This window comes from Nuphar pumila, chromosome 4 (genome assembly GCF_984573655.1).
Source record: "Nuphar pumila chromosome 4, dmNupPumi1.hap1.1, whole genome shotgun sequence".
Taxonomy (NCBI): domain Eukaryota; kingdom Viridiplantae; phylum Streptophyta; class Magnoliopsida; order Nymphaeales; family Nymphaeaceae; genus Nuphar; species Nuphar pumila.
The window spans coordinates 28,850,182-28,860,617 of record NC_143252.1 but is presented as its reverse complement, the minus strand read 5'-3'; the positions used below and the strand labels follow the sequence as shown (position 1 = coordinate 28,860,617).

Below are 10,436 nucleotides of genomic sequence, written 5' to 3'. Positions count from 1 at the left end.
GATGAAACAAACACCTTCATGGAAAACAGGTGTTGTACTTGTAGGGGTGTCAACAAGTCGGGTTTGGTTCAGACCCAGGTGAAACCAGATCCAATCTTGATTTGAGATAATGGTACTGGATCCGGACCTAGGTTCAATTGGACCCACCATAAGAAAAATCATACCCAGATCCTCTAAAGATTACATGAACTAGACCTGAACCATCACCGATAAAATAATAATTTTTTATCTTTTTTACATAAAAAATTTGGATTTTAGTCTAAACTCAGGTTGGGCCCGGGTCTGCCATGAAATTTCACAAACCATACTTGGCTCCATATATTAATTGGACCCTTCGGGTTCAACCCGGTTTCTAATAGAACCTTCTTATTTATCACCAAACCCTGACCTTATAGGGTTTGGTACAGGTTTGTAAATAAACTCGTTGTCGGATTTAGAAGAAGATCTACTAGACTATGCCTACTACTACGATTTATCTAGGGAAAAGTGAGAAACTGAAAGAAAATGCAAGAAATAAGTAAGAAAAATTAGAAATACTGGAAATTAAAAGTAGAGAATAACTGATTTTCATCTCCAATTTTTTTTTTTAAATGAGAAATTTTCAGATAAACTCTAAATAAGATAAGTCTTTTAATATAGATAATCATCTTAGTTAGATATGGATCCGATATAGATTCAATATATAAATACAATCTAATATAAAAAATCCAAATTAAATATGTATTGATAATGATCAAATGAACCCGAGTCATTGGTCTCTCTCTCTTACCATGATGAACCAAACACCGTGGGGCCCACACCATTTAATGGTATGTCTCCTGTCCTTGGAGCACCACTTTCGCACGAAAGAGGGCCTTTCGTATGAAAGCGATCTTCTGCCTCGCCCGCTGAAACAAACGCGCTCTGATAAATTTTAAAATACCACACTCTCTCCCGAACCATATTTTAGACAGGAAACAAAAGCCAAAAAAAATAAAAAATAAAAATAAAAAATTTAAAAATTGAAACGCTCCTTGCATGACCCAACCGGATCAAACGTCAAACAGGTCTCTAAGGATGGCAGTGAACAGGGAAAAAATGGGGCCCCGCCCCACCTCGCCCCGTTTGGACTGGGGATGGAGGACATGAAACGGGGATGGAGGTTGAAATCAAAACCCGTGCAGGAATGGAGGCGGGGATAGACTTATGCTTTCCCCCGCCCTGCCCTGTCCCTGTCCCTGTCCCGTCCCCAATCCTTCTTTAGTGATGGTAATGGACCGAGGAAAAATAGGTCCCCACCCCGCCTCGCCCCGTTTGTACCATGGATGAAGGACATGAAACAGTGATGAAGGCAGGGATGAAGGTTAAAATCCAAACCTATGCAGGGATGGAGGCTGAGATGAAGGTCTGGATTTTGAGACGGGTCAGGGTGGAGACCTTGTCCGCAGCCCTGGTCCACTGCCATCCCTAAACAGGTCCTGCATAACCATTCAAGGGTTAAAAACAGATTGAATTTGGATCAGTGATCTGATCAGAATCCAAGGATTGACTCTTGATCGAGTCCAAATGTAAATACGGGTCAGATTTGGATTTACATGATTAAACTTTTTGGAATCCAGATTTGGATTCGTATCAGCATTTCATAGCAGATCTAAATTTAGATGTAGATCAAATCCATTCCATTTGCACTTGTTGCATGTATTATGACCCTTCTTTTCAACCTGTTTTAATAGAACCATAAGGATCTTGCCAAATTCGTATACTGATTCAATACTCCTATACCGGATATCTTTCGGATTCGTTGTATAGTATTCTGATTAGTAATCGGATTCTAAACAAGCGTGACCCGGATTGTAACCGACCGTTTGTACAACCCCACCGAGCGTTTTCGCAAAAGATAAGGGGCAATATCGTCATGAAAGAAAATCACAGTCCCCACCTCAAAGTTACCCGCGGGATCTAACTCAGTTTACCGGCCCAACCAGTGACCCCACCGCTGCAGACTGCAGAAACCGAAACGTGCCGGTTTCTTTCTAATGTGACGAATAGTACACCGGCTACCGACGGAGGACCTCTCAGGCGGCGTCCTATAAGATGGACTCGTCAGTCATGTGTCTTCTTCCTCCGTCTCCGGAAAACCCTTTCCTCGGAAAGACGACTCCCGGGAATTCCCCTCTATTTTCCCCTTTGAATTCCGATCTCCCTCTGCTTGAAGGTACAAGTTTTCTCTCGTATGTTGATTCGTTTTGATCGTCCTCTTGTTTGGTTTTGAGTTTTTTCTTCTCTTCCGTTGTCGTTCCTGTTTCGATTCTGGTGTTTGTTTAAGAAACGGGGAATTGCAATTCCCTGTGTTGATAGTGGTGGGGTTCGTTGATTTCCGTCAAATCCTCCACCAATCTAGGGAAGAATTCTATCTAAGGTTTTTCGTTTCTTTCTGTTTTCTGGTGGGATTTTGTTTTTTTGTGATATAGTTCGCAATTCTTTCATTTTTCGACGGGTTTTTGTGCTTGGGTTTGAGGTTCTGAGTGAAGAGGAATTGGGGTTAAGGTTAGTTTTTTGGGGTGGGTGGGGGAGTCGGATTGGGGGTGGTTTGATATTGGAATTGGGGTTTTCCCGAGTGAGGAGTTGGGGTTTTTGTGGGGGGTGACTCCATGGTCTGATGAGACGCCGATTCGCGGCAGGCATTCCTCGCGAACCGATGGAGAAGGGAGGAGGGAAGTTGCAGATCCGATTCTGCTTCGTGGCCCTCGCCTCTGTTTCCTTCTGGCTCTTGCTCTTCTACTTCCATTTCTCGGTCTTCGGTAGCAATGATGTTGCGACGTACGAATCGGGGCTGTGGAAACAGGGCTCGAAGTCGTCGTTGGCGGGGGACGCTAATTTGAAGCCGAAGAATTATCCGTTTATGAGGGCGTTGAGAACGGTGGACAATAAGAGCGATCCCTGCGGGGGTAGGTATGTTTATGTTCACAAGCTTCCTTCTCGATTCAATGAGGATATGTTGAAGGAGTGCCGGAGCCTTAGTTTGTGGACGAACATGTGTAAATTCACCACTAACGCGGGACTAGGCCCCCCGCTCGAGAACGTAGAGGGAGTCTTCTCGGATACCGGATGGTACGCCACGAATCAATTCGCGGTAGATGTGGTCTTCAGTAATAGAATGAAGCAGTACGAGTGCTTGACGGATGATTCTTCATTGGCAGCAGCCATTTTCGTTCCCTTTTATGCTGGGTTTGATATTGCTCGCTATTTGTGGGGTTATAACACATCGGTCAGGGATGCGGCTTCATTGGCATTGGTAAATTGGTTGGTAAAGAGACCAGAGTGGAGTGTGATGGGTGGTAGGGATCATTTCCTCGTCGCTGGTAGGATAACATGGGATTTCAGGAGGCTAACTGACCAAGAAACCGATTGGGGTAATAAGCTTTTGTTTCTACCGGCTGCTAAGAACATGTCGATGCTGGTTGTAGAATCAAGCCCTTGGAATAAGAATGATTTTGGGATCCCATACCCCACTTATTTTCACCCGGCAAAGGATTCTGATGTTTTGTTATGGCAGGATAGAATGAGAAAATTGGAGAGGCCGTGGCTGTTTTCATTCGCTGGGGCCCCTCGCCCGGGTAATCCCAAGTCGATCAGAGGACAGCTGATTGATCAGTGCAAACGTTCCAAAGTATGTAAGCTCTTAGAGTGTGATTTCGGGGAGAGCAAGTGTCACTCTCCAAGCAGCATTATGCAGATGTTTCAGGGTTCTCTGTTTTGCCTGCAACCGCAGGGCGATTCTTACACTCGTAGATCGGCCTTCGATTCGATGTTGGCTGGTTGTATTCCTGTTTTCTTCCACCCTGGTTCAGCTTACACACAATACACATGGCATCTGCCAAGAAACTATTCGAAGTATTCGGTGTTTATCCCGGAAGATGACATTAGAAAAAAAAATGTCAGCATTGAGGAAAGATTGCATCAAATATCTCCAGAACAAGTGAAGATTATGCGAGAGGAGGTGATAAGTCTGATACCCAGATTGATTTATGCGGATCCTCGGTCTAGATTAGAAACTCTACATGATGCATTTGATGTAGCTGTTGATGCAGTAATCAATAAAGTCACAAAACTCAGGAAGGATATTGTGGATGGGCGCGATGATGAGAATAGTTATGTGGAGGAGAACAGTTGGAAATATGCTTTATTGGATGAAGGGCAGCGAACTGTTGGGACACATGAGTGGGATCCATTCTTCTCTAAACCCAAAAATGAGGGGGTGTCAAGTGGGTCATCTGCTAAAGCTGCTAAAAACTCATGGAAGAATGAGCAGAGGAATCAACAATCATGAATTCTGATCGGTACTTGATGATATCTTCAAGCTTCTCCCAAGCAAATTCTTGTGTTTGAAGCTTAAAAGATGCCTACAACGGCTGGGGTACTCTCAATCTGCAGCCCCATTGACGAAATCATCCAACAATCTTAATAGTTTCTCAGTGATGGCATCATTGCTTCAATCTTGTGATTTACACCTTCAGCAATATAATTTATGGTAGTTAATTCTCCCCTCAATTTTTTTTTTTGCAGTCTGTGATGCTCATTTGTTAAATATTGTAATTCTTCAATAATTTTATAAATCTTGTAATGCCTCCAGTGTTTGAGAGATGCATGCCTTTTGTTGAGTGGTCATGTTTAGTGAGATGAAGCCAACAGTAGTAAATTTTAGACTGGTCATGTTCAGTAAGATGAAGAAACCAACAGCAGTAAAGTTTGTATTTTTCCTTCGTAGATGTGTGCATCTTATGCACTTTGTAAGTGTTCACTGTAGGTTCAACTGTTATTTTACTTGGGCATAGATTGAAAGGATAACAGAAATAAAAGTTGTTTATGCCCATTTACTTTTTTGGAAATTTTATTTCAGTCTGTTCCCATTGTTGTATGAGACCTCCACGGTTAGATGTTTTCTACTGCACATCTCGTTTTGCGAGGAAATGACTAGTTGTACAGCCTCTCTTTTGTGAATCCGTGCTTCATAGCAGTTAGTATCTAGCTTTGTGCAATACCTGCAGCAATATCAATGGTTACTGATGTGAGTTACTGATGTGTATGGTGTAACATCTAAGATGGTACAATTCGCTTTTAGAGTTGCCAATCTGGTAAAACTTAATCAGTCAGGCTCCACTTTGGAGTTATATAGGGAAAACCAGGCACCTCACATTAAGGCATCCTTGAAGGTTATAAATTCCTTCTTTTGAGCTCTAAGGTGGATTTTGGTTCTCTCTCTCTCTCTCTCTCATCAGCATGTGCACAAAAAATTAAATCTGTGGGTATAAAACCGTGGGAAAATATGACCAAATCTGAGTACAAACTTGTCTTGACAGAGAGTGACGCGTTTCATTAAGCCAGCGTAGTCTATTTTTACCAAAGCGTTCCCATTTCTTGTGGTTTTCCACTTATGAATTGAATGACAATGAGCTGCTTGTCAGTTATACGTACATGCATCTAAATCAAAAGGGTGTTATTTAATGGGAGGACATCTAGCCTTGTAGGTAGGGTTGTCAACAGGTTAGATTGGGTTTGGTTCGGACCCAGGTGGGGGTATGGTTCTGGACACGGGTCTAATCTGTCCCCTCATAAGAGAAATCATGCCCGGACACGATAAGAGCTACATGAACCAGGCCTGATAAAATATTATTTTTTATTATGTTTACATTGAAAAAATTGTGGGTCTTAATTGAAACTTGGGTCGGGGCTGGGGTTTGGTATAAAATTTTACAAACCATACTAGGATCCATGTATTAATCAGACTTTCATATCCGGATTCAGGTCAGGTCTTAATCGGCTCTTCTTATTTATCATCATACCCGGACCCTATAGGGTCCTGCCTCTCGAAACAGTTAAAATTTTTTTTTTTTTTTTTAAAAGCCCAGTCCTAGCCCAGCCCTGATTCCATATGAAATAGATTTTTATCCATTTTTGTAGCCCATCCCAGTCCTAGCCCAGCCGACTGCAGCAAATAGTTTGATTTGTCCACATGAAATAGATTTTTATTAATAATTGTAGTCATTTTTTATTTTATCTAAAAAAAAAATTTTCGGGGCGCTGCCCCCGAACCCCCGATTATCGCACAAATAAATTTTTTTTTTGCTACACCCCTGTTTGCCCCCCCCCCCCCCTCACATGAATCCTAGCTACGCCCCTGCTATAGGGTGTGGTAAGCCGATCCGTTGACACCCCTACTTGTAGGCCCCATATTTGTGCAACGTCCTTCCCACAACCTCCTAACAAGTTGAGCCCATAATTGGGTCCTAGATGGGCCCATGTCTTCTTTCTTTAAGTTATTTTTAAAGGCTGTAAGCTTGAGGCATCTCAGTTAGGGGTGGCAATTTCTGACACGACCCGCCAACCCGACCCGCCAACCCGCCTCTTAGGCGGGTTCGGGTTGGGCTTAAGCCAACCCGTTTAATAAACGGGTCGACCCGCGTAACCCGTTTATTAAACAGGTCGGGTTCGGGTTGGGGGTATGCCAACCCGCCAACCCGGCTGACCCGTTTAATAAACGGGTTAGGCGGGTGGGTCAACCCGCCAACCCGACCCGTCAACCTGACTACCTGCCAACCCGATCCATCAACCCGCCAACCCGACCCGCCAACCTGACCCGCGAACCTGAAAACCCGTTTACCCGACCCAACCCATTTATTAAATGGGTTGGCGGGTCGTGTCGGGTTACCTGTTTATTAAACGGGTCGGGTTCGTGTTTGCCACAGCCGACCCGTTTAATAAACGGGTCGGGTTCGGGTTGAGGTATGCTGACACGCCAACCCGACCCGATTGCCACCCCTAATCTCAGTATCTTTCTCTCCTTTTTTTATTGTTGATGTCAAAGTAAAATTGAGGAACAGGAGATAAGCTGTCAGTTCCAAGTTCTAACCAATGTTATTAAAATCGGTCTGAATTGGCCCATTCGGATCGAATAGGCTAAGAACCGATTCAAAAAGTGGCGGTTCACCAGTCATTTCAATTCATTTTTAAATTATTTTTTAAGGAGTTAAAAAATTGTTTAATATTTTGTAATGTTTAATTACTGTTGTACTCTTATGGTAAAAAGTCGATTGGATTGTTAGTTTTTCTAAGAAACCCATCCATCTAGTGAACCAATTTTAACAGCATTGATTCCAACCTTCATGATCTATGAATCCATCACATTTTTCTTGATTAGAGCACGTGGCTACGAACCATCACATTTTTCTTGATTTTTTGTAAATTAAGCTAAGAAGACATGATAAATATGGTTTGTTTGGTCAAAAACACATTTTAGATTGTCTGATTGTACCGTAAAAGCAGATTTCTTTAATGCTTCAAAACTCAACGGTCTACGCAATGTGTAAAAATTTCACAATTGAGAAAAATCACGCTTTTATGTAGAAAGTATTTGATCAAAAGCAATTGTTTAGCAAATAAACCATGCTCAATATATATATATATATATATATATATATATATATATATATATATATATATATATATATATATATATATATTTGTATGGCCAAATTGATGAAATGAAACTTGCACCTATGAGTTTTATATAGAGTGTGGTCCTCTAAAGTGTAGCCAATATTTTTCAGCAGAGAGCAAGAGTTGTAGTTTGATTTTTTTTGCCTTATTTATTTAAAAAAAAATCCTTAATTAGGCAATTACAGAAAGGAGACAGAACAAGAACCAATGAAAGAATTCACTTTGCTAATAAAATAATGCCGAAAATATTATTTTATTTTTAAATAATCTTTGTTTTTTAGTATTGTGAAGAAAACTTGCGGGGGAAAAGTGAGTGCATAGTAGGTTCGACCGGTAGGAGCTGTCAGTGCACTTCTTGTGGTGGGACGTTGCAGGTTCAGAACTTCAGTGGTATGTTTGAATAATAACTGGTGGGTAGGGATGCACATGAGTCGAGTTCGAGCCGAGCTAGTCCAAGCTCTGCTTGAGAGGAAGAAGTGGCTGTTCAAGCTCGGCTCGAGCATGTAGTGGGATTTGAACCCAGGTCATTTTCCAGAAAGATTCAAGTATAAAAAAATAATGTACATGTAGAAACTCTAATTTCTTTATATAATTATGTAAACAGAGCTTAATCCAATTTATCAAGTCTAACCGAGCTGGACTACCTTTTCAAGCTCGGCTTGTTTATGTGTACCAAGCTTATGCTTTTGTTCAAGCTTAGCTCATTTATTTTTCAAACGAGCTCGAGCCAAGCTTAAACGGGTCAAGCCCGAGCTAGCTAGGCTGGTTGTGTATCCCTACTGGTAGGGGGTCAGCTTAGCTTAACCCCAGCTTGCCTTTAAAAAGTAAAGATTATGAACCGGGTCCTTCCCTAATTTTTTAGGAAGAAATTGCGTACAAAGCACACACGTCTTGGACGTTGCAAGTTTGTTCCCAACACAATCCATTGTATAACTTGTAGGGGTCTGCCTAATCTCAGCTTTCTCCGTAGAAAAAAAAAGAATTTCACAAAGGCATCCTACTGGCACTAGCTCATGGCTGTGTGCCTTTAAGCAGATCTTACGAAAAGCATATGACCGGATGGCTAGTGATGGCATAAGGTGCAATCCTATTACACAAATGCAATATGCCACTGCACTTGATCACCATCCATTTGTCGTTGGGCCCCACTCTAATGACACAAACCTGACCGGTTGACACCCCCTAGTTATGGTTCGGATTTCAGATCAAAAAATACACTAAGATAGGGTACTGGTTCGGCTCGAATCCAGAATAATTAAAATTTGCAAAATCAACATCCCATATGCAAGCCGCTTGCAACCCTACCACCATTATGTAGGTGGACTATTGGAGAGAGAGAGAGAGAGTATTGGACAACAAACAATTTCTTAATGCAAGAAATCAGTAGACTAGGTATGGCAGTGGACCGGGGAAAAACTGGGCCCCTCCCTGCCCTGCCTCGCCCTGTTTGGACTGGGGATGACGGACATGAAACAGGGATGGAGGTTAAAATCAAAACCGGTGCGGGGATGGACTTACACTTTCTCCCACTCTGCCTTGCCTTGCCCCGCCCCACTCTGCTCCATCTTCGTCCCCGATCTCAATTAGTAAAATGCTAAAATACTCTTTAGGGATGACATCGAGGAAAAACAGGGGCCTCCCCTCGCCCTGTTTGGACCGGGTATGGAGGACATAAAACGGGGATGGAGGTTAAAATCAAAACCTGTGCGGGATGAAGGCTGAAATTTTGAGATGGGATAGGGGTGGATACCTTATACCGCCCATGCCCTGGTCCACTGCCATCCCTAAAGTAGACTTGACAAACAAGAGTGGGGTGCTCCGTGATTAGTGGCATTTAAAAGTTGATTAGGTCATGACTTGCTTCAAGTCAATTGCTGCCGATTAATCTAGGGTTGCTTACAATGGTTTTTGTTGTACGTGCACATGAGTGCCGTTTAGGTCACGTTGGTTAATTGAATTGTTTTTTTTTTGGATGGTCAAAGGGAAAAACCCCTCATCACCCACCGCGTCCTTCCGTCGTTAAAACCCTTGAGGTCCCTCCTGCCCACCTGAGAGTACACCCAACTTTGACCTTATGACAAGGGATGCCACCCGCGAGTTTCAAACTTTTGACAACCTATCAACTTGGTGACATTCACAAGTCGCCTCTACCAGATGAGGGGAGCCCTTGTGAGGGTCAATTGGATTGCTGCCTACTCTGCTCCATTGTGGTTAGATGATAACACTGGACTTAATTAGGTCAGACATCTAAGTTCGAGTATAGAATATATTGGATAAAATGTGGTCGTGGGAAACCCGATCCATATCCCTGTTGATTCTCAAGAAATATGTAAATGCTTTTATACAATGGCATTAGTTAGAAATCTCATGTTTTTTCTTTTTCTTGAATATTTGGGAAAAAGACTACCTCGATCCAAGTTCCCTTCCCTACCTAGAAAATATAACCATGAGAGCACGAGTACCAATTTTCTTAGTAGTCGTTGTACTAATTCGGTGAGTTTGACTTCCCGGTTCCAACTCAACTCCTCTTTACATTTTACACTCCAAGGCTTATCTGTTGTGACTTGTGATAGATGCAAGTTTAGTAGACAAAAATAGTCCTCGGCAATTCCCCGAGAAGTATTTTTATCTGCAAATCGTGATTAATCGGTAAGAAAATTGATCAACCTCGCATTTAGATTCATTGGCAAATCATGATTAATCGGTAAACGAAAATGAGCTTACAACCCAATGTTGTTAGTATCTCAGAATCGGACATGTATCGTTTGACCAACGATTCAGGTGTTTCTTGAGTGAATCGTTTTGAATCGGCCAAAAAGTAATTAAAAAATATTACATGTCAATCAGAACGTGTTCGTGTTAAAGCCATCAAAATAATATTAAAAATAATTTTAAGCTATTTTTACATTTATTAAAAAATAACCGATTCAGGTCTGTATCGTATCGATTTTCTAACGACA

At 42.0% G+C, this 10,436-nt stretch overlaps 1 protein-coding gene across 1 annotated transcript; it reads left to right on the top strand.

The window, feature by feature from the left end:
- The first annotated feature begins 2,115 nt into the window (after positions 1-2,115).
- Positions 2,116-4,852, top strand: LOC149839764 (xyloglucan galactosyltransferase MUR3-like). Its single transcript, XM_090004220.1, has one exon. The coding sequence runs from the start codon at positions 2,639-2,641 to the stop codon at positions 4,307-4,309; it is 1,671 nt and encodes a 556-aa protein (XP_089860346.1). The 5' UTR covers positions 2,116-2,638; the 3' UTR covers positions 4,310-4,852.
- Positions 4,853-10,436: the final 5,584 nt, after the last annotated feature.